Source organism: Muntiacus reevesi, chromosome 4 (assembly GCF_963930625.1).
Source record: "Muntiacus reevesi chromosome 4, mMunRee1.1, whole genome shotgun sequence".
NCBI classification, from domain to species: Eukaryota; Metazoa; Chordata; class Mammalia; order Artiodactyla; family Cervidae; genus Muntiacus; species Muntiacus reevesi.
Window position 1 is genome coordinate 72771541 of NC_089252.1, and position 27947 is coordinate 72799487.

At 43.8% G+C, this 27947-nt stretch overlaps 1 protein-coding gene across 4 annotated transcripts in view; it reads left to right on the forward strand.

The window, feature by feature from the left end:
* The window catches only part of MYRIP (myosin VIIA and Rab interacting protein), a 217899-nt gene extending 201270 nt beyond the window's left edge, over positions 1-16629 (forward strand). For all 4 annotated transcript variants that reach the window (XM_065935249.1, XM_065935248.1, XM_065935251.1 and 1 more), the window contains 5 exons: positions 3648-3809; positions 9758-9862; positions 9975-10035; positions 11370-11488; positions 14502-16629. In XM_065935249.1, coding sequence (XP_065791321.1) covers positions 3648-3809; positions 9758-9862; positions 9975-10035; positions 11370-11488; positions 14502-14534 — 480 coding nt within the window. In that variant the 3' untranslated portion in view covers positions 14535-16629. The remainder of the gene's footprint in view (positions 1-3647; positions 3810-9757; positions 9863-9974; positions 10036-11369; positions 11489-14501) is intronic.
* Positions 16630-27947: the final 11318 nt, after the last annotated feature.

The window sequence follows — 27947 nt, forward strand, 5'->3', positions numbered from 1 at the left end:
CAAATATTCTGTAGGGTGCAATTGGTGGTAGAAGGCACAGTGGGACAGCCATGGGGGCACCCACCTCTGCCCCACAATCCAAGACCAGGCAGAGGAGGTTGATCTTCTTTCTCAAAGCCCTTGTACAGCCCCCACAGCACAGGTGAGGTACAACGCCTGGAAGTGATCATAGCTCTCTGCTCTCAGAGAAAAAGAAAAGAAATACTATCTGTTACTGTCTAACTTTAGTCTCCTAAAGTGTATTTCATGGAAGTCAAGTCCAACAAGATGCTCTAAGATCAAACAGGCTTGAGAAATTCATAAACTCTTTCTAGGAAAACTGAGATACATGTTAGCACATTAAAGTCTCTGAGAAGTTCTACAATAAGAAATCTGTTTAATGTTCTGTAGCCTAGGGGCTTTGACCATAATGTCCTTCCTTAATGAAACACTTATTCTCATCCATTGAACTGTTTAAGAAAGGCTTGTTGAACCAGGAGCCAGTCAGTGGGGACAGAGGCACTAGTGACTAGAATTTGGAGGGGACATAGATTACTCAGATGTGGTAACCATATTTCTTGCCAAAAGTGCACTGTAATTAAGCAAGCAATACCAAGTTAACAGTTTTCAAATGGGTTATTTTTAAGACTAGAATAACATTTTCATTACATAGCATGTTAATTTTTTTCAGCCTGCCACAGAGCCAGTATCATGTCCATCTATAACCAAGGTAACTCTAGTAGCTTTATGCCAAAGTTTGAAATGTAAATTGTCATAACATTCCAATTGAGATTAAGTATCATGGTAATCATAGATTGGACTTCCCCGGTGGCACAGTAGTAGAGAATCCACCTGCAATGCAGGAGATGTGGGAAACGGGGGATTGATCCCTGGGTTAGGAAGATCCCTAGAGGGGGAATTGGCAACCCACTCCAGTATCCTTGCCTGGGAAATCCCAAGGACAGAGGAGCCTGGTGGGTTCCAGCTCATGGGGTCCCAAAGAGCTGGACGTGACTGAGCACACCGTCGCGGGGCAGGGTGGGTAAAGGCATGAACTCTGGCACCAGCCCTTTGGCTCGATAAATACCTGTCATGATCATCGTGACCGTCATCCCCATCATCGCCCTCCTCTAATCCTTCAGGCGCCACCCCCTTGCCTGCAAGTTCCTGCGGAATGGGTGTCAGTGCCAAACCTCTGAACCGCCGCCCACCACACTAGTGCCGGGAAAGCAGGCTTTCAGGGGACACAGAGTAAGAGATGAACATTCCGGCCTTGCTAAGGACTTGCAGCGATTTCATACTGCTTTGTCTTGGCAGAGAAAATAAGGAATGTTGGTGGATGACTATGTTGGCAAGAGAACAACAAGATACTATTAAGTTGATATGGCCATAGGGTATGATGACATTTAGTTTTCCATGTTCCTGGAAATGTCAAGGTTATGAGACCTTATGTCAAGTCACGTTTAACCACGGACACACTTAAATTATTCATTTTATTTAAATCATAATTACAAATTTTGGTTCATTGTGCAAAGCTCTGTTTATGTTTTAAATGATCATATTAAAATAAATTCACCATTTTGGGTGTGGGTACCAAAAATATAATATCCAAACTCAAACTATCATGGCCATCTCTCTGATCTTTCTCCTCTCTCCCCTTCCCTCCTCCTCCTCTTCCTCTTCTCCTACTTCTTCTTTCCTCTCTCTCTGTCTTTAATTTTTCTCCCTTTCTGAAGATAATTCTTCAACCTCACAGCTTTTTCTCCCCTCAAATAGCTTTGAAGTAGCCATCATTTTCTTCATCGGACAAAAATAAAAGTTTTTCTTATTTTGAAGATAAAGAACATATGGCTGTATTAAACTGGGAAGATCTTTTAGAAACAGAAGTTCTCTAATACTTGCATGTGATAAAGAAATATAACACTAAGGGCAAACTGAAAGAGGACGATGGCCAGCAGACATTCAATGTATGACCCCTGTGCGACCGATGAATCACCCGAAGTGATGCCAGACGTGTCAGTCACTGCTGGAAGCTCCCAGAGCCCAGCTAGTTGTATCTGGTGATGCACAATCGAATTTGCTTTCATCATACCTGCACTTGCTTTTGTTCCACACTGGAAAGTTTTGTAAAATTGCCAGTTTTCACACAGATGTATGCATCATGCCAAGGAATTGACCGAGTTGGAGTATCTCAGGGGCCTTTGCCCTCCTCGTCAACACTCAGCATCACTCACTGCAAGTGATCTATGTGCACGGCTCTTGCAAATATAACTGTTATATTTTTACCTCAAGTTAAAAGAACTCTTAAAGAAGGGGCGGTGCATATCATTCAGATAAACTCAAAATGATTGTGATTACATGTTTAGAGCTTTATATACATTGATTAAACCTCATGAATCTCTCTTTAATTAATTACCTTCTCTAGATACATCTGGTTCCTATGTTTCATCCCATTGTTAATTAGGTTGAAGGAGCATTTGTTTCATTCACCCTGTCTGGCATCCCCTCAGCCTGAATTATTCCAACGGCTTCAATTATTCCAGAGCAGTTGTTTCATTCACCCTGTCTGACATCCCTCGGCCTGAATTATTCCAATGGCCTCAATTATTCCAGAAAGATTTACTTTCTGTTTGCCCACGTTTTTGTTTTTTGACCTCACCACATGGTATGCAGGCTTCAGGATCTTAGATCCCTGGCCTGGAATCAAGCCCGTGCCCCCTGCAGTGGAAGGTTGGAGTCCTAACCACTGGACCACCAGGAATTTCCTTGTTTGCCCACTTTATGAGAATTACATTATAAACTCATAAGCCAAAGTAATTTTTCTTTTAATTTTCCCTCAGATTACTTCTATCTTATTTTCTTTTTAATTTTCAGTGAACGTGAAAGTGGAAGTCACTCAGTCGTGTTTGACTCTTTGTGACCCCATGGACTATAAAATCCATGGAATTCTCCGGGCCAGAATACTGGAATGGGCAGCCTTTCCCTTCTCCAGGGGATCGTCCCAACCCAGGGATCAACCCAGGTCTCCGGCATTGCAGGCGGATTCTTTACTAGCTATCTTACATTAAACAGATTTTACATGCTTCTCAACATCATACTATTTTCTCAGAAATAAAGTATTACAAATTTCAGATTCCTTTTAATTCCCTTAACCTGATTCAAGAAAGCTAATAGTACCTGTTCATAGATAATTCACTCAAAATTTGTAATTGTTTTAAATTAATTTCACCTCTTTCATGTTCTCTGAATTTCTGCCAATTACTAAATGCCAACTAAAATTTTTGTTGAAAAAACTATGTCATGAGTTTTTCCCCTTGTTTCCTCTGTCTTGATACTATGGTTGTTATAGTTGCTGGACAAATTCACCATTTATGTAGCTTATCTCATGTATTTTAATACTATGTTATCATATTTTTAGAATTTGCAAACTATATTTTCTTGCAGGAAAGGTTGGGGGAAGAGGGTGTGTGGCTGACAGTGAGGGGGTGGCAAGACCTTATGTTACCACTTGAGTGTAAAGAATGTTTATAAATGGGGGGATTCCCTGTCTCTTTTTCCCAATGTGAGTCTAATTCTTTCTCACTCCCCTAAATTATAGCATCCCCTGAAAGGGCCCCACCAGTCCTGGGTCCACAGACCTGAGCTCAAAGGCCATGCCTCCTCTGCAGGTGTACCTGGCGGCAGGCACCGTGTACGGACTCGAAGGCCAGCTGAGTGAGCTAGAGGACGCCGCCCGATGCATCCACAGTGGCACAGATGAGACCGAACTGGCAGAGCTGGAGGACCAGGTGGCCACGGCAGCAGCCCAGGTCCACCACGCCGAGATCCAGGTAAGAACTCTCCTCTCTGCCCCAAAAGAGGGGGTACCTCATCTCCCACAAGAGTCGTCTCTAAGTCTTTGTGTCTGTCCGTTCCTGCCATCTCCAGCAGACTTCATGGACATGGTCCTCCCAGGATGCCACCAAATCCTTCTTTTTAAAGTGCAGCCTTCCCTGGAGAAGGAAATGGCAACCCACTCCAGTATTCTTGCCTGGAAAAGTCCATGGACAGAGGAGCCTGGCGGGCTGCAGTCCATGGGATTACATGACTGAGCATGTGTGCACGAGGGTGGAGGGAAATGGGTTGGTAGCAATAAAGTGGTAGAACTAAAAAAAAATAAAAAATAAAAGGCAGCCCTCCTCTCCCCCAATTATAGCCTTGATAATATATGTCTTCCAAACCTAGGCCATCTTCCTCTTTGACAAATTCTCTGACCCTTGCTATAGAAACTCCCACTCCACCCCAAGACCAACCTCCCTAACCTTTATCACGCTATTGATTACCTATTTAACGCCAGTGTTCCCCATGATAGACGGAAAGTTTCTTGAGAACAGGACTCTAGCTGTCTAGCTTAACACCATAAGTCCAGTGCCTAATGTAACACCTGACACGGGTTTGGGGCCCAATAACATTGAGAGGAATAAATGAATGAAAAACAAAGTGTAGAATTCTTAGACCAGTACTTTGCATGATTTTCAATGTGGCTGTTTTAGAACTAATTACTATATTAACTGTAACTGTCTGAAGATGCTTGTTTGCAGTTTTCATGGATAACCTCTTAACCTCTGATTCTGGATCAGAATCGACTATGGACTAAGTAACTGATTCCCAGACTGGGGTCTGTGAGCATGTGCATATTCAGGGATCCACGAAAAATGCTGGTCCCCGCAGCATAAACTCAGTGTAGACCCCTGGTTCACTGATATTTCTGTAGACCCTGCATCTCAAAACTTGCATCCTTTGGAGAATGGGCATCAGTAGAAACCATCTCTGGACAGAGAAGATGACAGTGTTGGGTGATAATTGTTTTTAAATAAATATTTCTATTTTAAAGAGTCAAAAATCACAACTACTGATACCATTAAGCACTCTCGAGAATGGGAGGGCACCAGTTCTGTGCTAGGAATGGCCTGGGAATGGGCTTACCACATATGATCCTATTGACTGTTTATTAGCAGCAAGAATGGCTGAAGAGCAACTCTCCTCAAATAAAAATCATTTCCCACAAAAGCCCCTCAATATTTAATCAATTTATAGTCAGTATCATATAAAATAGATTCAAATCATTTGTTTTCTGGGGGTGTATTTTGCAGCAAATATTTCTCAAATGGCTTGGCAGGAAGTAATATTGTTTATGGATGACTGGGAGGGTTTTATTGGATAATTAGTTATTTGTGCTTCCAATTTTTTCTAGGCTTAAATTACTGGAGCCATATTCTATGGCAGAAAATCCTGGCATCCAAAATATCTATTTTCCATGTGTTTGAATGTGCCTTGTTGTTGTTTAGTAGCTCAGTTGTGTCCAACTCTTAACGACCCCATGGATTATAGCCTGCCAGGCTTCTCTGTCCGTGGGGCTTTCCAGGCAAGAATACTGGAGTGGGTTGCTATTTCCTTCTCCAGGGGATCTTTCCAACCCAGAAATCAAACCCGCATCTCCTGCATTGGCAGGCAGATTCTTTACCACTGAGCCACCAGGGAAGCCCCTTAAATGTGCCTATTAATTATTTTTTGTTAAATATTACAGTAACATCATCAGTAATGTCACCAGTGAGTTTACTTTGGGCCAGGAGTTGGGTTTAACCTTTGAATTCATTATTGTATATAATTCTCTCAGCTAACCCACTGGATGGGTATTATTATTTTCCCCTTTTTATACCTGGAGAAAATGAGGCTCAGAATGGTTAAACTGAACTCAAATGCTAGAAAGTGATGAAGCCAGGAATTTAAGCCAAGTCCTTCTGACCTCACAGTCCACATTCTTTACCAGTCTGTGCTGTGTGGTTTCCTGAAAAAAAAAAAAAAAGTGCTGGTCCTGCCCTCAGGTATATCCGCTTGCATAAGAGTCCTATTTGCATAGGAGGCTGTCAGCCCTGCCACCATCGTTAGGAGTCTTCTCAATGTGGGAACCTCTGTTAGCATGGGGACTCTCCTTGTCCTGCAGTCCCTGCCAGAGAAGGATGCCTCATTCCTGGTCTGTCCTTGTCCAGAGTCTCACAGGAGAGGTCACAGAGGGTGCCCTGCGGGATGGTAGGAGGGTCCGCCTCGAGGGTAGACGTGCTGAATTATGTTCTTAGATTAGGTCAGATTCCAGGGACACTTTCACCTTGGAGTTTACCTTTGGGACAGGCTTGCCCGGTGCTCAAGGAGACTGCAGGACCGTCCGCGGGGCAGCGTGCTAAGAACAGCTGTCCACTGTGTCCTGCAGGGTCACCTCTGTATGCATTCCTGGGAAAAGTCTCTCTTAACTCTTAATATCAGGAAAAGCTGTTCTGCTAAATACTTGGTCTTTATCTGTGAACACGGAGTCCTACACTGATCTTTTTGCTTTGGCTCCCAGAAAACTCAGAACTGAACTGGTCACCCCCTTCTATTAAGAGTGAGGGTAAGGGTCCCTGGATATTCGGTCTTAGGAATTAATGGAACACAAAAAGATAGACAGATAGGCAGATAGATAAAATGCAGGCAAAACCAACCCTAAGCAATCTCCTTTCCTCTTTCTTCATCCTTTTCCCGTTTACTAAAGCAGGAAAAATTAACCCTTCTTATTCCAGAGCCTGGCAGTCAGCAAATCAGGAGATCAGCAGCTTGCTGTCTTCAAGGGGAGGAGCCCTCTGAGCAGAGCTCTCTGAGCAAATCCCTCCATCAAAACTGCTTCCAGGAAGAGAGTGTGGGCGTCTCACACCAGTTGCTAATGACTGATAAGAGCAATCTCAGTTCAGTTCAGTTCAGTCACTCATTCAGACTCTTTGTGACCCCATGAACCGCAGCACACCAGGCCTCCCTGTCTGTCACCAACTCCTGGAGTCTACCCAAACCCATGTCCATCGAGTTGGTGATGCCATCCAACCATCTCATCCTCTGTCATCCCCTTCTCCTCCTGCCCTCGATCTTTCCCAGCATCAGGGTCTTTTCAAACGAGTCAGCTCTTCGCATCAGGTGGCCAAAGTATTGGAGTTTCAGCCTCAACATCAGTCCTTCCAATGAACACCCAGGACTGACCTCCTTTAGGATGGACTGGTTGGATCTCCTTGCAGTCCAAGGGACTCTCAAGAGTCTTCTCCAACACCACAGTTCAAAAGCATCAATTCTTCGATGCTCAGCTTTCTTTATAGTCCAACTCTCACATCCATACATGACCACTGGAAAAACCATAGCCTTGACTAGATGGACCTTTGTTGGCAAAGTAATGTCTCTGCTTTTTAGTATGCTGTCTAGGTTGGTCATAACTTTCCTTCCAAGGAGTAAGCATCTTTTAATTTCATGGCTGCAATCACCATCTGCAGTGATTTTGGAGCCCCAAAAATAAAGTTAGCCATTGTTTCCACTGTTTCCCCATCTATTTTCCATGAAGTGATGGGACCAGATGCCATGATCTTAGTTTTCTGAATGCTGAGCTTTAAGCCAACTTTTTCACTCTCCTCTTTCACTTTCATCAAGAGGCTCTGTTGGTCTCTAAACCAAGGGAATGCCCTCCTCGGTGTGAAATTTGAGGGATCAGAATAGGAAGGCATCTGGGGGGCAGGTAGGGACAAGGACTGCACAGTGGCCCCTGTTGGGGACTGGCTGCTGGGCAGCTTCACTAGAGTTCTTTCACCAGCTGCACAGTCCTGGCCTTTACCTGCCTCCTCCTCCTTCTCTGAGAAAGACTGCCAGGATAGGGGAAGCATCTCCCATATTTGCTGCCCTTTCAGACCTTCTCTCTGCATTTCCTAGAACAGCTGTCCCCATGGGCTTCATCCAAAGAAGCCCTCAGTAAATGACAGTGGAATTATAATTTGTCTTGCGCAGCACAAAATAGCTTAGGGACAGGAGAGGCAATGGGCTTTCCAGGTGGCTCATATGGTAGAATCTGCTTGCAATGTAAGAGACCCAGGTTCAATCCCTGGGTAGGGAAGATCCCCTGGAGATCTTCAGTACCTACTTCAGTACCCACTCCAGTATTCTTTTTTTCTTAATTAATTAATTTATTTTAATTGGAGAATAATTACTTTACAGTATTGTGGTGGTTTTTGCCACACATCGACATGAATCAGCCATGGGTGCACATGTGTCCCCCCATCCTGAACCCCCCTCCCTCCCTCCCCACCCCATCCCTCTGGGTTGTCCCAGAGCACCAGCTTTGATTGCCCTGCTTCATGCATCCCACTTACACTGGTCATCTATTTCAGATGGTAATATACACGTTTCAATGCTATTCTCTCATATCATCCCACCCTCACCTTCTCCCACAGAGTTCAAAAGTCTGTTCTTTACATTCTCTGTCTCTTTTGCTGCCTTGTATATAGAATCATCATTACTGTCTTTCTAAATTCCATATATATATATGTTAATATACTGTATTGGTGTTTCTCTTTCTGACCTACTTCACTCTGTATAATAGGCTCGAGTTTCATCCACCTCATTAGAACTGACTCAAATGCATTCTTTTTTATAGCTGAGTAATATTCCATTGTGTATATGTACCACAACTTCCTTATCCATTCGTCTGCTGATGGACCTCGAGGTTACTTCCATGTCCTAGCTATCGATCCAGTACTCTTGCCTAGAGAATTCTATGGAAAGCGGAGTCTGGCGGGGTACAGTCCATGGGGTCACAAAGAGTCAGACATAACTGAGCAACTGACACAGGGAAGGCAGTGAAGACATTGGGGTGGAGGGCACAGACGCTGGGCTGGGCCCGCTTTCAGGTCTCCAGTCTGATGCCCCAGCACACTCAGGCTGCGCCATCGCAGTGAAATGGCTGTGGCCCCAGCCTCCTCCCTCAGCTCTGCCGGCCTCCTCCTGCCTCCTCCAGGGTTCCCCATGCCAGGTCTTGTCCCCCTGAGGATGGGACAGCATGGTGAAGGCATGGGCACTGGCATTAATTCTGATCTCTGCTGCGAGATGTTCGGTGCGTCATTCATCCCTCTGAGCCACAGTTTCCTCGTCTGTAAAACTAAGAGGACGGTGCCTGCATCACAGGATTGTGACCAAAGCATGAATGAGTTCACATATTTAAAGCACTCAGCATGGTGATGGCAAATAGTGATACCCTTTTCTAAGAGCAGGGACCGTGTCTTCTTCACCCCTGGGGACATGGACGGATGGGGATTCTTTCCTGGCACTGAGTGGACGCCTGTTCTCTGTATCTACCTTAAGACATTGCTGGAGAAGAAATCTGAGCTCCTTCTGACCTTCCGATGTTATAGTGAAGGAAACCGATGCCCAGAGACTGGAGGGAGTTTCTCAAAGCCACTTGGCCTCTTAATAGAGGAAACGGACTTGAACCGGATGCTGCTGGGCCTCCCACCTAAGACCTGGTGGTGTGATTTTGGACTCTCACAGTCATGGAAGAAGGAAGGCGGATCTCCAGCTCCTACTTGCCTTTCAAAACTCACAGCGTGTTGCCTCCCAGGGAAGCCTTCCTTGACCCCACCCCCACCCCTATGCTGAGCCCGGTGGCCCTGGACCAGGGTTCCCATCATGCCCCAGGCTTCCATTTATCCCTCAGGGACCTCTGACAGGGGTGACATGCTCGAGAGCTAACAACTGGAAAATTAAATTTACAAAGAGGGATCCGTGGCTTATTTTCTTCACTACAGTACCAGGTGGAGACGTGCCTGGTGGAAGTTGAATGTATGAATGAATGAGCATATATCAAAGCAGATTTGTTTTCCATAGGTTCATAACACTGTTAATATAGATTCTCTCCTCCTGGACTTTGTGTTTACTGATTCTGTTTTTCTGTTGCATTAAGATTTCTGATATTGAGAGCCGGATTTCAGCCCTGACCAATGCAGGGTTGAACATAGCACCCTGTGGGCGCCTCACCAGAAAACGAAACCAGAAGCAAAGGAACCAGGTGAGTTTGTCCCTCGCTCCATCTGCTGGAATACCGCATGACCTGGAAAATGCAGAAGATAAAACCCCTGTGGCTTCACAAAGGTGTACTGATGCCTGTGTTCTGTTTGCAGGTACAAACCATAGACACATCGAGGCAGCAGAGGAGGAAACTGCCTGCTCCACCGGTGAAAGGTATGCTTACATCAGACCACAGAGCCACCCAAGAATCAAGCCTGACTCATTCACTTAGAGTAACTCAGAGATCTGAGTTTGAGGACCAGATCTAATGGGGTGTTCTCACCCAGAATTACCCTTGTGGAGAGTCTGTCTTGATTTGGATTCCTCCAAGAGGCAGGCCCTGGGACAAGGATGTGATATGGGAGATATGGGAAGAGAGAAAGGATTCAGGGAAGGAAAATAAGCCAATACGGTGTACTTTGATTAGTATTAATAGTTTGCTTCTTTGTGCAAATGATGCTTAAACCCTGATGGGGACTTCTGGGAGACAGTATTAACTGTACCTCACACTTTCCTGCTCAAAGAATTAGGAAGATGAGGTTTTTCAAGTCTCATCTTTGCTTGAAGGTTATTTTGGGCAGGTACATTAACTCCCTGTTACTTCTGATCCACCCCATCACTCATGGGCTCAGAGAGAGCGGTGGTGCCTGCAGCAGAATGCTGTCAGAGTGGACTGGGATGGTGACCGTCAGGGAGGTGTGAGCACACGCCGAAAGCATCTAACTCAGGGCCCAACTTAGAGGGATTCCAGTAATGCCAGTCCCATCACCCTTATCTCCCTGGATTCAGAAGCCACAGAGTGAAGATGCCAAACAAGAAGTTTAGACCTACAAAGTAAAAGAGTAGAAAGTCAGTGGATACATGTTTGAGTTCTGGCTTCACCCTTCATTGTTCCACAAACGTTTACTGAATGCCTACTTTGTATTCCATGGAGCCCTAAACAATTAAAATATACTGCAGATCCATGAGCTCTTATTTGGAAACCCTTGGGTCTATACGTGTTTCAGAATCATTTGTACCTTAGAAAGGTAATGTGGTATGTGTGCTGTGTACTTCCTGACAGCCCCCTCCCCGTGGTGATAAACACACCAGTAACCCTGCAGCTAAGAATGAGAATGCTCATGCTCTGCGGGTGGGACCAGGACCACTTGTCAGCTTACGTCAGGTTTTGCCATTAGGCAGTTTTGACTCCAAAACTTTGACATAAAGACTTGCCTTTTTTTTTTGAGCCTTTTATATTTCAGAATTGCAAATAAGAGTTAGTAGATTGTATTGGATTCTCTCCAAGCTACCTTTTTGCCAGAAAGCCACCAATGGATGATGCCTTGGTTTATTTGATCTACCCCAAAATAAATAAATAGAACAAAGTTTCCACAGTCAGACCTATGGACCCAGAATGAGATGCCAAGTCTAGAACAAAAATCTGGGTAAACTGGACAGTTGCTCTTTCTTCCTTAACCATCAATCCAGCTTCCAGATGATACTTATGCCTGTGTGTTTCCTTTTAGCTGAAAAAATTGAGGCATCTTCAACAGCCACCATTAAAACATTTAACCGCAACTTCATTCTCCAAGACTCCTCAACAAACGGGACTAAAGAAAGGAATAGTACCCCCAAGGATTTGATAGTAAGTCATCTCTGTCTTAATGCCAGTTACTTTCACTATTGATGGCAACTCCATTCTGCAGCCATTCTTTCTGTAGATTCCCAGACAGAACTTCCTGCATGGTCTGTTGGTTAAGTGACGGGGTTCCTTATATTGCTAAACTTCTGGGTATGTGGATACATTCTCTCAGCTATATCTCCAACTCCTTTTAGGAACCAGGTTTAATATAATAGAAATAAAAATATGTAGACAAAATGTAAGGTCTGATTGAGGTGTACAAGTTTTTATTCTGTTTTTGGTTCATATTCACTCTTCCTTAAATTTCTTGTTAGCCATTAATTACTTGTTTTTCTGAAGGAAAAAAAAGTCAGCAGCTGCTCATAAATGTAGCAAAGGAAGGGATAACGGATAATTTGCATAAACCTGGAGATCATGTAAGAGGGCTAAGGGATTATTACCCTAACACCAACATGTGCTTCAGAATTTTGTAAATGCTCGATGCTGCTTACATGGGAGGTAAAGATCCAGCTGAACTGCCTCAAGGATACTGATAATGCTGAGGGGGCAGAAGATGTCTGGTGACAAGACTGAAGCATAGGCAGATCTATTTGGTTGCCTTTTATGTTTCACCTGTTGCTCCCGTCCCATTCCTCCCCCTGCACTGTCCCTGTGTCGTGAGCACACAAACACCAGGATATGGCACAATGGAGGGCATGCTCTTCTGACTTACAAGTTACTGCATCTCTTAGGCACCATATGGCAACAGACCATTACCCCGACCTTCCAAAGTCCAATTACCTGGCTCCTGGCCATTACTGCAAAGACCTAAAAATATGCATTATTACTCTAAAAGGGCAGACCACTCGGGCCAGGGAAGGAATCTGTTATAAATAAGACAGTTAAAAATAAATTACCTTAGGGGGAAGCGGGCGGGTGGGGAAGAGGGATAAATTAGGAGTTTGAGATTAACATATACACACTAGTATATACAAAATAGACAACCAAGAAGGACCTACTGTATAGCACAGGGAACTGTACTCCACCTATAAGGGAAAAGAATCTGAAATATATATACATACATACACCTGGGCTGCCCAGATGATGCTAAGTGGTAAAGAACCCACCTGCCAATGCAGGAGACATGACTCGGGTTCAGTCCCTGGGTCGGGAAGATGCGCTGGAGGAGGGCATGGCAACCCGCTCCAATATTCTTGCCTGGAGAATCCCATGGAAAGAAGCTTGGCGAGCTACAATCCACAGGGTCACACAGAGTCAGACACGACTGAAGCGGCTGAACACGAAGCTCGCATACAGACCTGAATCACTTTGCTCTACACCTGAAACTAATACCACACTGTAAATCAACTCCACTTCAATAAAAGTTTTTTTAAAAATTTAAGGAGAATAAAGTTCCAGCTCCCCCTCTCTTAAAATTTAAAAAATAAATAAATAAAATAATAAATTACCTTCCATAGAGATAGAACATAGATAAGTGGTTGCCAGGGGCTCTGAGGAGGGAGCATAGCAAGAAATGCGTAAGGATAAGAGGTTTTACTGTAGAGTGAGGGTATGTTTTGAAACTTGACTGAGCTGGTGGCTATGTAACATTGGGAATGTACTAAATGCTGCTGAATTGTTCATTTTTAAATGGTTAATTTTATGCTTGTGAATTTCACCTCAGTAAATTGTTTTTTTGAATAAACTTTAAATAACACAGAAAGGTTAAAAATGAAAGGATAGACAATATTTGCTAAATAAATGGAAACAAAAAAGGGCAGGAATGCTACTTTCAAACAAAGTAGAATTCAAGGCAGGAAGCACATGGGAGAAACAGGGAGGGAGGATGTTTTAGATATTGATAAAATAAAGGCAGTCAGGAGCCTTTCTTGGACTGGCAAACAACGCAATTTAATGTGCCATGGTTAATGACTTTAAAATTCCCTTAATCGGCCCTTGGAAGCTCAGTACACCAGAAATACATACAAATTAGATAATTTGGAATAGTGTAATTATTAAGCTTTAATTAAGAAATATCTCTAAAAAACATATCTAACTTTATACTTAACAGAGTTCACTTTCTTTCCAAACATCAATGGGCCATTTATAAAAACTGATTTTATACCAACTACAAAGAAAGCCTCAGTAAATTCCCACAGGTAGAAAGTATAAAACTACCCTCTGTGACCCAAATCCTCAAGATAATCTCACATGTTCTGAAACTGTTAAAACCCCAACAACCAAAGCCTGATGAGGCTGGCAAGTGTGTACACATCTCCATGCTCACTCACATGCACAGACACATACAAATCACACACCAGTAGTGCCTCTTCAGAAAGGTGAGGCATGCTAAATAAAATATTAGCAAATTAAATGCAGGGGTACTTTAAATAATAAATTACCAGATAAATTTTACAGGAATGCAACGAGACCTTTAATACTGAGATAATGATTAATAAATCCCACAAAAAATCCATTTCTTTCCAAATTAATTTATAGTTTAACCTAATTCTCATAAAATTCTTAGCGAGGTTTTCTTGGAAGTAAAGTTCATATAGGAATAAATATGAAAGAATGGACAAGGGCAATTTGCAAAGTTAAAATGGTTTTCCTGCCAGATTTTAAAATAAATCAAAAACTGTAAAGAAATTGATGGTTAATGAAATAGAATAGAAAGCTCAGAAATAGACACAGACACATATGAAAATCTGTTTTATGATTTTTTAAAGCCCTAGGAACCAGTAGAGAAGGTATAGATAATTAAAAAAAAAAAAAAAAACAACTGTGCTTGGCAAATTAGCCAATGGGATGTAGTCAGAAGGGAATCAGTTCTGTCTTATTCCATATACCAAAATGAATTTCAGATGGATTAAGAAATACATGTAAGAAATGCATCACTCTTGGCGTACTGTGAACGATTTCACTGGGCAAAGGGCATGAACACCTTTAACGACACAAAAAAGCAGCGGCCGTTGTTAATGGCCTGTCTGTGCTCTCACCGGGGCGCTGACTGCACCTGCTCGCTTCCTCCCCGCAGGAGCCCACCCTGGAGTCCGCTGTGATGTATTAGCACCATGGCACTTCTCTACCAGTGACCCACTGCCTCCGGCCGTACACAACAGTGCCTTGACCCAGCAGCCATCGAATTACTGTACGGATGTCCACCTGAGGAGAGGGCCTGGGGCGGCCCCAGCGCGCCCCTGCACAGGGCTGTGCTCATACCTCAGCCGGAAAGCAGACCCAGACTTCAGCATCTAGGACTTGCCTACGCGCTGCCTTAGGCTCCCAGGGGAATCCAAGACAGAGAACCAAGACGCTGGCTTCCAACAGCTGAGCTCCACGTTCTAAAGATGCATCCTTTCCCTGTTCACTTTGCTACTGTGTACTGTCTTTAAGACCTTATTATTATTATTTTTTTTACCCTTTTGATTCAACTAGAATTACATGTCAACAATTTGTCCCAAAATACAGTGCTGGGGTCAGGAGATGGTGGAGGGAAGCGTATTAACATTTAAGTCATCAGTTCTCATTATTCTCTCATAGGCATGTCTGTCCTACAAATGCTTAGGAGAAAAGTGAAACGCCCCTGTAGTGAGCACTGGGGACTGTTTAACTCGGGGAGCCCTCACCTTTCCAAAGTCTCCCTCCAGCCACCTTGTTCCCGCTGGCTTCTCGCCCACCACCCCACCAGTTCCTCCCATCACTTTACAGTCAGAAGCCACAGGACGGAAAGCTCTCACTCACCCACGCCATGCCCAGGTCTGTCTGAAACAATGTCTCATCAAGAATTCAGGGCTCTTCCTTGGACTCTCTGAATCTCCCCGCTCTGAAGGGGAGAGGGGCTTGAGAAAGCCCACCAATGGCTTAACTTTAGTGCATTGTCCAGAATCAGTAAGATGTGGTTTAGCAATGACTGCATCTAAATGAGGTTTTAGGTAACTGGATGACTGAGGAATACAACCACACAAGGAAATGCTGTACTCCAAAATTTACCTCCCAATAAATATTCAGCCAAAGTAGTAAGATGACCCTAAAGATAAAAATGGTTAAGGAATAGCCTGAGAAAACTCACATGTCTGAATAAAGCAAGGACAAACTCTGAATTCAACAGACGCGAGAGTTGAAGTTAACTCCCCTTGTGTGGTCTCAAACGCATGACTATTTAGAGTATGTTTATAAAAGCAAATGGAATTGGAATTTCACTCAATTAATTGAGTATTAGCAACCTTTTTAAAAATTTTCTCCTTGTATATTTTGAATCTGAGGAAGAAGGCACAAGATGGGAAGTAAGGGAATAGCATGACTGATGTTTATTAAGGGACCGCTCTGAAGGAGGCGATAGACTTATCATTCTAATCCTTATAGCAACCCTATTCAGTAGGTATCCTCATTTTTCAGATGAGGAGACTGAGGGCCAGAGTGATTAATTTGCCAGAATCAGACCGTGAAGCTAAGTATAATTTGAATGCCTGACAAAGCCTCATTCTATGTTGTTTTCAACTTCTATGTTCTTTTGCTGCTGTGCACATTTCCAGACCTGACTTGCTGCTGAAATGTGTGTTATGATCCATTCATGATGGGGGTCTACCTATCTTCCAGTAATATTCCTTGCTGATGCTGTGTATGTGTTATCCAACAGAAATGAGTCCTTTGAAATAAAGTAAATCTTTGGCTTTTTGTTCTGTTGGTGTGGTTAAAAGCAAACAAATACACAATTTAAGAACACAACAAAAAAGATCTGAGTTCCAAATAGAGCGTTTTCTTTAAGAGGCATGAAAAGCAACTACTGTTGTGTTACAGTGTTAAAATATTCAGTTTTCCTTGACAAAAATGTGTACTGTGTAAGCCTTGCAAAAAAAAAGAAGAAGCCTGCTCTATGGCATTTGAATTTTTATAAGGTTTCCTTGTGCCAAATAAGTGCAAAGATTTAATTTACTATTAAAATCCATAAGCATATGTTATAGTTCCAGAAGAATTATTTTGTCATCAAGTGATTTTGATCTTCAGTGTCAATATTTATATTTAGATTAATTTTTATAAATGAAAATATTTTAATGGTTTAAGAAAATGAGGCCAATAGGACCATATCTTTGATGACTTCTGAAAGTATGCTTGCCTTCATGTTATATGCACATTGCCAAGAATTACTGTCAAGAAAAATGATAAAGAAGTAAAAGTCATTTATGAAAATAATGTTTGTGGGTGTGTGATTTTTTTGTTTTGTTTTGTTTTTGATTTTTTTGGTTACAGAAGACTGGGAATGAAGAAGGGGTAGGGAAGTCAATGGCTAGTCATTGGAAGGGCCAAGATTCAAAGCCATGGTTGCCTCATACCGCATGTTCCTTCCGGTTATACCACTCACCTCTCCACTGCTTGTCTTCCTGAGAACAGAATCGCCCAGGACCACCTCTATTGAGGGGTCACTCAGATAAGACTAGCATTCTCAAAGCAGGAGGAGGGGCAGTGTGATTTTTGTGCCTCAGGGGACATTGTCACAACTTGGGGGCAGGACGTGCACAGAGTCCACCACGGCCAGGGATGCTGATAGACAGCCTCTAGTGCACAGGACAGTACCTCCCCAAACCAAGAATTATCCAACTCAAAATTTCAATGGTGCCACGTTTGAGAACCCTGGGTTAGACCCCGGAGGGAAGCCTGGACACCTGTGAAAAGCTGCTCCCACCTCCACGGGGACTGTGTGGCTGAGTGGGAAGCAGGGCAGCGACTCTCTCAGAGTCTTCCACAGGCTCAGAGGCAGTTGTTGGTCCTCTGAGGCTGGCCTGCCCACACACTGGCCCCTTCCATCCCCGGATGGGAGTAGGAACCCACAACAAACCTGCAATGAGTGAGGGAATAAAACAGCAGCAAAGAGCGGCAACGTGGATGGGCCTAGAGATGGTCATACCGAGTGAAGTAAGTCAGACAAAGAAAGACAAATATCATATGATGTCACTTACATGTGGAATCAAAAGAAAATGATGCAAATCAACTAAGTAATGAAACAGATTCGCAGACATAGAAGCCAAATTTATGGTTACTGAAGGAGGAGGTAGGGAAGGGTAAATTAGGAGTTTGGGATTAACAGACACAAATCATTGCATATAAAATAAACAACAAGGATTTATTGTATAGCAAGGGAACTATTTCATTTGCATTTCATGCAAAGATGGGCTCGATAAAGGACAGAAATGGTATGGACCTAACAGAAGCTGAAGATATTAAGAAGAGGTGGCAAGAATACACAGGAGAACTATACAAAAAAGATCTTCACAACCCAGATAATCACGATGGTGTGATCACTCACCCTAGAGCCAGACATCCTGGAATGTGAAGTCAAGTGGGCCTTAGAAAGCATCGCTACGAACAAAGCTAGTGGCGGTGATGGAATTCCAGTTGAGCTATTTCAAATCCTGAAAGATGATGCTGTGAAAGTGCTGCACTCAATATGTCAGCAAATTTGGAAAACTCAGCTGTGGCCACAGGACTGGAAAAGGTCTGTTTTATTCCAATCCCAAAGAAAGGCAATGCCAAAGAATGCTCGAACTACCACACAATTGCACTCATCTCACAGCTAGTAAAGTAATGTTCAAAATTCTCCAAGCCAGGCTTCAGCAATACATGAACTGTGAACTTCCAGATGTTCAAGCTGGTTTTAGAAAAGGCAGAGGAACCAGAGATCAAATTGCCAACATCCGCTGGGAAAAAGCAAGGGAGTTCCAGAAAAACATCCATTTCTGCTTTGTCGACTATGCCAAAACCTTTGACTGTGTGGATCACAATAAACTGTGGAAAATTCTTAAAGAGATGGGAATACCAAGCCATCTGACCTGTCTCTTGAGAAACCTGTATACAGGTCAGGAAGCAACGGTTAGAACTGGACATGGAACAACAGACTGGTTCCAAATAGGAAAAGGAGCACGTCAAGGCTGTATATTGTCATCCTGCTCATTTAACTTATATGCAGAGTACATCAGGAGAAACGCTGGGCTGGAAGAAGCACAAGCTGGAATCAAGATTGCTGGGAGAAATATCAATAACCTCAGATATGCAGACGATACCACTCTTATGGCAGAAAGTGAAGAGGAACTAAAAGACCTCTTGATGAAAGTGAAAGAGGAGAGTGAAAAAATTGACTTAAAGCTCAACATTCAGAAAACTAAGATCATGGCATCTGGTCCCATCACTTCATGGAAAATAGATGGGGAAACAGTGGAAACAGTGTCAGACTTTATTTTGGGGGGTCTCCAAAATCACTGCAGATTGTGACTGCAGCCATGAAATTAAAAGACGCTCACTCCTTGGAAGGAAAGTTATGACCAACCTAGATAGCATATTTAAAAGCAGAGACATTACTTTGCCAACAAAGGTCCATCTAGACAAGGCTATGGTTTTTCCAGTGGTCATATATGGATGTGAGAGTTGGACGGTGAAGAAAGCTGAGCACTGAAGAATTGATGCTTTTGAACTGTGGTGTTGGAGAAGACTCTTGAGAGACCCTTGGACTGCAAGGAGATCCAACCAGTCCATCCTAAAGGAGATCAGTCCTGGGTGTTCATTGGAAGGACTGATGCTGAACCTGAAACTCCAATACTTTGGCCACCTCATGCGAAGAGTTGACTCTTTGGAAAAGACCCTAATGCTGGGAGGGTTTGGGGGCAGGAGGAGAAGGGGACAACAGAGGATGAGATGGCTGGATGTCTTCACCGACTTGATGGACATGGGTTTGGGTAAACTCCGGGAGTTGGTGATGGATAGGGAGGCCTGGCCTGCTGCGATTCATGGGGTTGCAAAGAGTCGGACACGACTGAGCGACTGAACTGAACTGAACAGGGAGCTATATTCAGTATCTTGTAATAATCTATAATGGGAAAGAATCTGAAGCTGCACACCTGAAACTAACACAATATTGCAAATCAACTATGGCCTAAACAAAAAGCAGCAGCTGAGAGCCTTCTCTGCCTGAGAGGCTGACACAATAGTACTCAGGCTTGAGTGGGCATCACAGTCCCCTGCAAAAACGCAGACTCAGGGAATAAACCCAGTCACCTCCCATCCGCAGTCTACCTTCCTCCATGCTCCCATGGACAGCAAGGATATCAAACCAGTCCATCCTAAAGGAAATCAACCCTGAGTACTCATCGGAAGGACTGATGCTGAAGCTGAAACTCCAGTGTTTTGGTCATCTGATGTAAACAGATGACTCATTGGAAAAGTCCCTGATGCTGGGAAGGATTGGGGGTGGAGGGAGAGGAGGGCGTCAGAGGATGGGATGGCTGGATGGCATCACTGATGCAATGGACATGGACTTGGGCAAACTTCAGGAGAAGGTGAGGGACAGGGAGGGCTGTCATATAAGTTAAATGAGCTGTAGTCCATGGGGTCACAGAGTGGACACGGCTAGGTGAGTGAACAACAACAACAACACTCCCGTTAATGTGCCTGGCACAATATTTGCTAAACATTCACAGCAAGTTAACACTTAGGTAGGTGGGGCATTTCAGATGGGGCCGGCGGGGAGAACACCACCAGGAGATCCTCTGAGAGATTCTCTGGGCAGCATTTCCAGACCAGAATTCCTGACTTCTCTACACTGCCTCCCGTCCCCAACCACATTCCCATAGGACAGCAAGACATGGAAACAGCTAAGAGGGTTCAGACACACTCCAGTTACCCAAGCATTTGGCTACCCTAATCCAGAAGCCCAGAAAACTTGTATTGAGCAGCCAATGTGTGTTGACACTCCAAGTATTCAGGAGAACCAGTTTGAATCAACAATTTGAATGTCAAGAGTGATAGGCAATTAAACTCATAGAAAATTTACAGCTCTTCTTGTAACCAGAATAAATAGGAACAGAGCAAAGATAGTATTTTTCCCTAAGAAATAAGAGCTTGATTTGCCATGCAAAAAAAAAAAAAAAAAAAGTGCCCCAGTATTCATAGCATTTGAAGGCTTCCAGAAAACACTGAGCTCTACTCTGACATCCCACATGCCAGCTTGGTGACCTATCACCTCATCTGTAAAATGGAGTTAAAATAGCTTCGTCACGGCATTGTTAAAAGGTTCTGTGAAGGGCTTCCCTGGTAGTCCAGCGGTTAGGAATCCACCTTGCAACACTGGTTTGATCCCTGCTCCAGGGAGATCCCGCCTGCCATGGAGCAAAGATGCGCCGCAACAACTGAGCACACGCCTAGAACCCGTGCTCCACAACAAGCAAAACCACCACAACGAGAAGCCCATGCACTGCAGCGAAGAGTAGCCCCCGCTCACTGAACCCAGAGAAAGCTGGTGTGTAGCAGCAAAGACCCAGCAAGACAAATAAATACATAAATATTTTTAAAAAGATAAAAGGTTCAATGAAGTAACACACAAGGAAATTCTCAGCAGAATGCTTGGTAACTATAGGTCCTCAATGTCCTCCTTTTTCTCTTGGAATACGAAAAGCACTTGCATATCAGCACCAATGATTTATTTTGCAAAATGCTGTGCCTCAATTTTTCTACTCATGGTAGAAGAGATTATTTTTCTGCAAATATTCACTCCCTTATCCCCCTAGCTCTGGGAGGAGTGCACTGCCTCACACCACTGGAGTTGGGCTTGGTCATGTCCCTTGCTTTATGGTTGGTGGAGCACACTTCTCTGTCTCTGGCCAGTATAACAAAAATCCCAAAGACTGGGAAGTTTATAAACAACAGAAATGTATTTCCCACAGCTCTGGAGGCCAAGAGTCCAAGATCAGAGTGCCAGCGTAGTTGGTTGTGGTGAAAGGCTGCTGCAGGCTTCTCATGTGTCCTCATGTGGAGAGGGATCTCACTGGAGCCTCCTTTAAAAGGGCTCTAATCCCAATCAAGAGAGTGGAGCCTTTCTGATCTAATTACCTCCCAGAGGCCTTACCTCCTCATATCACCACTTCAGGGGTTAGGTTTCAACACATGGATTTTGAAAGGACACAAATATCCAGACAATAGCATTAATGAACCCTTGGTTTGGATTTGGCCATGTAACTTGCTTTAGCTTACGAGATGTTATTAATAGAAGAAGAACTACATAAGGGACTTGAAATATGTTTATGGAGTTCGGCTGGTCCATTTATATTTGCCATTCACTATGAGAACATGCCACAGGCAGCCCACTGACCCAAGGAACAGACTCAAATCCAACCTTTAGCCAAGCCTATTGATCCCAGGAGGTCATCAAATCCACCCCAGCCAACACATAGACATAACAACAAGAATAAATCATTGCTCCCTTAAAGCACTGAGTTTGGGAGTTGTTTATTATGGAGTAAAAGCTAACTGATACACTATGTGAAAAATTAAGTTTTAAAACCTTAGATTAATCCTTGTGTTAGTGATGAAATGAAGATGAGTGGATACCAAAAGTAAAATCACATGCCAATATAAAAGGTATATAAGCAACTATTGAACTACTTGTCTTTGACATTTTGTTAAATATGGAACTTCTGTTACATTTTGAAGTATCTTTCTGTGTATGGGTTGCTCTTTCACAAAGGGTCCTCTATTCCTTGAAGTTTTTGACAAAACTTTAAGTACAGCAGGCACTAGGTACTTTCCTTTAAAAATAACTTTTTGAATGACAGCCACTTTATTTTCTCCCAGGGGAAGTATTTCCCATAAAAAATTTGCATTTTACAGAACAGTAGGTTTCGTGAGCCTTCTGTCACTGCAGTTGAGTTGTAATTATGATAAAGTGCAGGTAAAGGCGTTGCATTTTAAAGAGCTTTCAAGGGACTGGAAAAACTTTAATATACACTTCAAACATTGGAAATCCCAAAGAAGTTATTCAGAAGGATCAGGTATGGTAGAATCAAGTCCTCAAATATAGAAAAATATGTTTTATATCAAAGTTATCATGTTTGATAAAGATGAAAGATTAAAGGCAGTGCTTCCCAAACTTTAATGTGCAAATTCTGATTCCGCAGGCCTGGTGGGACCCACAATGCTACATTTCTAACAAGCTCCCGAGTGATGCTGTTGATGCTGGTCATACTTTGAGTTGTTGTTGTTCAGTCTCTGAGTCATGTCCAACTCTTTGTGACCCCATGGACCACAGTATGCCACACTTCTCTGTCCCCCACTATCTCCCAGTTTCCTCAAATTTATGTCCACTGAGTTGGTGATGCTATCTAACTATCTCATCCTTTGTCACCCCCTTCTCCTTTTGCCTTCTATCTTCCCAAGCAACAGGGTCTTTTCCAGTGAGTCAGCTCTGCATCAGGTGGCCAAGGTATTGGAACTTCAGCTTCAGCACCAGTCCTTTCGATGAATATTCAGGGTTGATTTCCTTTAAGACTGATTGGTTTGATCTGCTTGCAGTGCAAGGGACTCTGAAGAATCTTCTCCAGCACCACAATTCAAAAGCATCAATTCTTCAGCACTCAGCCTTCTTTATAGACCAGCTCTCACATCCATACGTGACTATTGGAAAAACTGTAGTTTTGACTATACAGACTTTTGTCGGCAAAGTGATGTCTCTGCTTTTTAATATGCTGTCTAGGTTTGTCATAGCTTTTCTTCCAAGAAGCAAACGTCTTTTAAAAATTCCACAGCTGCAGTCACTGTCCACAGTGATTTTGGAGTCCAAGAAAAGAAAACCTGTCACTGCTTCCACTTTTTCTCCATATATTTGCTGCAAAGTGATGGGACTGGATGCCATGATCTTAGTTTTTTGAATGTTGAGTTTCAAGTCAGCTTTTTCACTCTCCTCTTTCACCCTCATCAAGAGACTCTTTAGTTCCTCTTCACTTTCTAGCATTAGAGTGGTATTATCTGCATGTCTGAGGTTGTTGATATTTCTCCCAGAAATCTTGATTCTAGCTTGTGATTCATCTAGCCTGGCATTTCGCATGATGTACTTTGTATGTAAGTTAAATAAGCAGGGTGATAATATACAGCCTTGATGTACTCCTTTCCCAATTTTGAACCAGTCAATTGTTTCATATTCAGTTCTAACTGTTGCTTCTTGACCTTCATACAGGTCTCTCAGGAGACAGATAAGGTGGTCTGGTAATCCCATCTCTTTAAGAATTTTCCACAGTTTGTTATGACCCACACAGTCAAAGGCTTTATTAAGGGTAGTTAGTGAAGCAGAAGTAAATGTTTTTCTGGAATCCCCTTGTTTTTCCCACGATCCAGCAAAAGTTGGCAATTTGATCCCTGGTTCCTCTGACTTTTCTAAACCCAGTTTGTACATGTGGAAGTTCTCAGTTCACATTCTTTGGCATTGCCCTTCTTTGAGACTGGAATGAAAACTGACCTTTTTCAGTCCTGCGGCCACACCTTGAGCAGCACTGCTCAATAGAGTCCCTCAGAGAGTCCCCTGCAGGGCTGCGGTCCAGGCACCCACAGTGGTAACCTGTTCATTGATGCTTCCTTGTGACTTTCTCTCCCTTCACTCTCTCACATTCTCCCTCCTCAGCATATAGCCTGGGGGTCACCTCCCAAATTAACTACTCAATGCAGAATCTCCTTCGAGGAAACCTCAAAGTAAGACATCCCCTGCACTGCATATACATATGTGATTATCTTTCTCCTGCACTGACCTGAAAGCCCCTCGAGGAAGTGGATTCCGTTCATAATCACACAGAGCTCAGCATAGAGCAGGTGCCTGAAACAAATTTGGTTCACCTATTGTGGCCATGGTGGTCCTACCTCTAGCCTGTGGTTACCCCATGACCAATCCACTCAACTGAAGGTGGTACCCCACAGGCACCTTCATGCCCATCCAAGGCTGGAGGTGAGCATCCTTCTGACACTGAAGTGTACAGAAGTGATCTCAACACCAAGGTGGAGAAGCAAGAGGCTCCCCCTAACCTCTACTTCACTCCCCTCCCTTTTCTAAAGACTGTGGAGCAACTTCAGGGGGCAGTGAAATGGTCCAGGCTACCCATTATCCAAAAGCACAAGCTCCTGTATCCATAGATGCTCACAGTCTGTAGGCCCCAATGAGACACCAGTAACTTTGAGTGGGCCTCTTAAAGCGCTGTCTCTAAGCTGGGTCAAGAGTTCTTGGGTGCCATCACTCCTTCCTGCCATCAATGATGAGGCAGGGAAGACATTGAAAAGTTATTTTTTTCACTGACTTCTGAACAAAACCCATGTTCCCAGCCATGACCCATGTTTTCTCTGAGTGGATTTCTCTCCTTCATCCTTTGCCCAGAAAAAAACAGAACCTGGGAAGAACTATAACATTAGAAAGGAGTTTCCAAAGTGAGGGACAGATTGCACAAGGGGTACAGAATATGGTCCACTGGGGTCAGGTGAAAGAACATATTCACCCTTGAACTCATTTTTTTATGTGGAAGTAAGCTTTACCAATATTAAATACATAGATAGATGCAAGTGCATGTAATAATTTATAAATGAACATACATATTTTGGGGATGCACTGTCAAACAGTTTTTACTGATGGGATGTGTGGCCCAAAAAGTTTGGAGACCACCCACTAGTTAGAAAACCTTGTAAGCTTTTCTTTTTTAGGTTCATTGTGCAGTTTGCAGGATCTTAGTTCCCCGACCAGGGATCGAATCTGTGCCCCCTACATTGGGAGCACAGAATCTTAAACACTGGAATGCCAGAGAAGTCCCCCTCGTAAACTTCTGATGAGTCAAATTTCCCCTCTAACCAGTCCCCACCACCATCCCTGTCAAGGACAGTGCTATACTCAAAATGTAACCCAGTGCTTAAAGAGCCGCTGAGAGAAGGGCAGAGGGGAGGAGGTAACATAGACAGCCCCATCTATGGGTTGAGCCCTGGGATGAGTGCTGTTCCATCCCTCTAGGGAAAAGCTTTGTGTCTGTCTCATCTGTTTCCTTTGCTCGCCCCAGCCCAGGGAGAAAATGTCAATTCATTATCCAGCCATCTTAACTGAACTTCCTGGAGCCGTTGGGTTACTGTTGCCTGAAAACAACCCAGTGGGCAGCCTTGAGAAAGGGGGATTTCCAGTCACATTTCCCTGGGGCTCTTTGAAGTGAACCAAGTTAAACCTCTGCCTGGAGAGCCAGGCGAGCTGGGATGGAGCCAGGTGGACCAGGTTGTTACCTGGTCCTCTACCAGGACCCCCTCCTCTACCGAGGCCTGCCTTGCTTCATATCATAGTGCCCAGAGCCAGCCAGCCAGCCAGGCAGGGGCAGCAGAGTTTACAAGTGCAGCGACCTGAGTGCCTCCAGGAAGTCTGCTTGTGCATGAAACACCCTCTGCCCACCTGTTCACTCTCAAGATTTTCCACGAGTCCAGGAGACTCTGTCCTCTGCTGTGATCGGAGCAACCTGGGGAGGGTGCCTTTGGCGACTCCTACACAGCACCACCAAGTTTGCAAGTTCTCAGCTTTGTACTTGCTCAGGAGAGACGGGCTGGGCGCCCAGGGACCTCCTCCGTGTATCAAAAAGACAAGAAGCAACGCTGACCAGGAGACAGGATGCGCCCCAACCACGAGATGCTGGGTGGCAGGGTGACAGGATGAAACGGCATGTAACTGCTTTCCTCATCCCCTGAGCAATGTGGTAATTACCTAAGTGAAGATGAAAGGGCTGTCTGCAGGCAGTGGTGGTGGTAAGTGTTTTCCATCACACTTCTACCTTCAGCATGCCCTTTCCTGCTTCCCGGTAATGACAATAATTTGCACTTTCAAGCCTGTCCTTTCTGATTTACTCTTCCCTACTATTTCATTCATTTCGTGACAAACACACTGGGAAGTCAGAAAAAAAAAAGATTTTTATCTTTAAAAGGGAAAATCTGGACAAGTATTCTTTGTCCTGATAGATGCAGACCATGTGTCATGAATGCTTTGCCATTGAAAACAGACTGTGAATCAGCGCTTCCACCCTGTTTGTCATTTGGGTCTTTGTAGAGCCATCCTGGCAATGAATGAGTTCCTGTCATTGGTCTGGCAGAACTGAGGTTCTTCTTTGTCTTTAAATGACACTGTTATTGTTTTTTCTGTGCCCAGTGGCAATTCTTCTTAGTGACCCTGGTCTGCTGAAACGCTGACTGTCTGTGGTACCACAGCTCTGCTGATGCCACTTGGCTAGATGTCAGCTTGGTGCCCACTGACTGTTAAACTGTCTGATGACAAAGGAACCAGTTACCACTTCTTGATTTGAGGCAGTTAGGATTCTGCTCCCCTGGCCTCCACTCTGTCTTTGATTGCAGGGGAAAATGGTCGTCTTGGCTAAGGTTAAAAGACAGATCTAAGCGTGGTTGGAAAGCCTGTTCCAGGCATTGTCAGCGCTGGGCTGTAATAGTGTGTAACTCTGGACCACAGCTCCTGGTAGGGCCCCATTTACCCTCTGTGGCTCACAAACCACTCAAGCTAGGACCTTTCTCAACTCTGCATCTTCCCACATTACATTCAATCCCCTGAAATACCTCCCTCTGACTTTGAAAACCCTCACCTATCCTTTGTGAAAGCTCGGTTCAAAAGTCCCCTCTGATGGTTCCTGACCCCTCCCCAGCCCAGGAGAAGCCTAATGTAGCCCAGATGTTTGGAGGTAAGAGTAAGCTCTATGCCAGGAAAAATTTACATTCCAGTCTACACTGCTTCAAACCCCCAATTCTATTTCCCTTAAAGCCCAAAGCCTTTCCCAAAAGCCGGTGAATTTGGGCTTATGGTTTGGCATCCCTGTTGCAGCCTCTGTTTTTTCCTTAATTTATTTATTTTTAATTAGAGGATAATTGCTTTACAATACTGTGTTGGTTTCTGCCATACATCAATATGAATCAGCCATAGGTATACCTATGTCCCCTCACTCCTGAACCTCCCTCACATCTCCATCAAAGATGAATGGATAAAGAAATTGTGGTACATATATAAAATGGAATATTACTCAGCCATAAAAAGGAACACATTTGAGACAGTTCTAATGAGGAGGATGAACCCAGAGCATATTGTACAGAGTGAAGTAAGTCAGAAAGAGAAAAGAAGCCTCTGTTTTATACTGCATCGGTCCAGAAGGAAAATGTAACCCCTCCCAAGCAACAACAAAGAGATCAACCAGCCCTGCAGTAGACCTCACTGAACGACTGATGGGCAGCCGGGGTTGGCAGAGGATGGGGGATGGGGGAGAAGTCAGGGGGCAGGGCCACACAGTATATCACCTAATAGGTGACAATCTAATTTAGACATTTTTGTTCCTCAAAAGCCTCTTTTCCAACCAATAGCAGTCTCTCCACATGGCACCAGTCTCCTACTGTGTCCTGACTTCTTGTCTTTGACTAGAGAATTGCTTGGCCAACTTCTGGGGCCTCTCTGATGCCCTGGCCCCACTGAAAACTCAGGGTTTAAGTGTCCTAAGTTCTGACCCAGGAACTCACCCAGAGACTAGTCTCTACTTGCATAGAGCACTGGGACTCACTGTTCAGATATCATTTCCCTCCTAGTTACAAGATCCACTCCTTCATCTGTATACAGAGCATTTTGCATGTTTCCCTAAGGTTATCCCATTCATCGCAAATATACATCATTTAT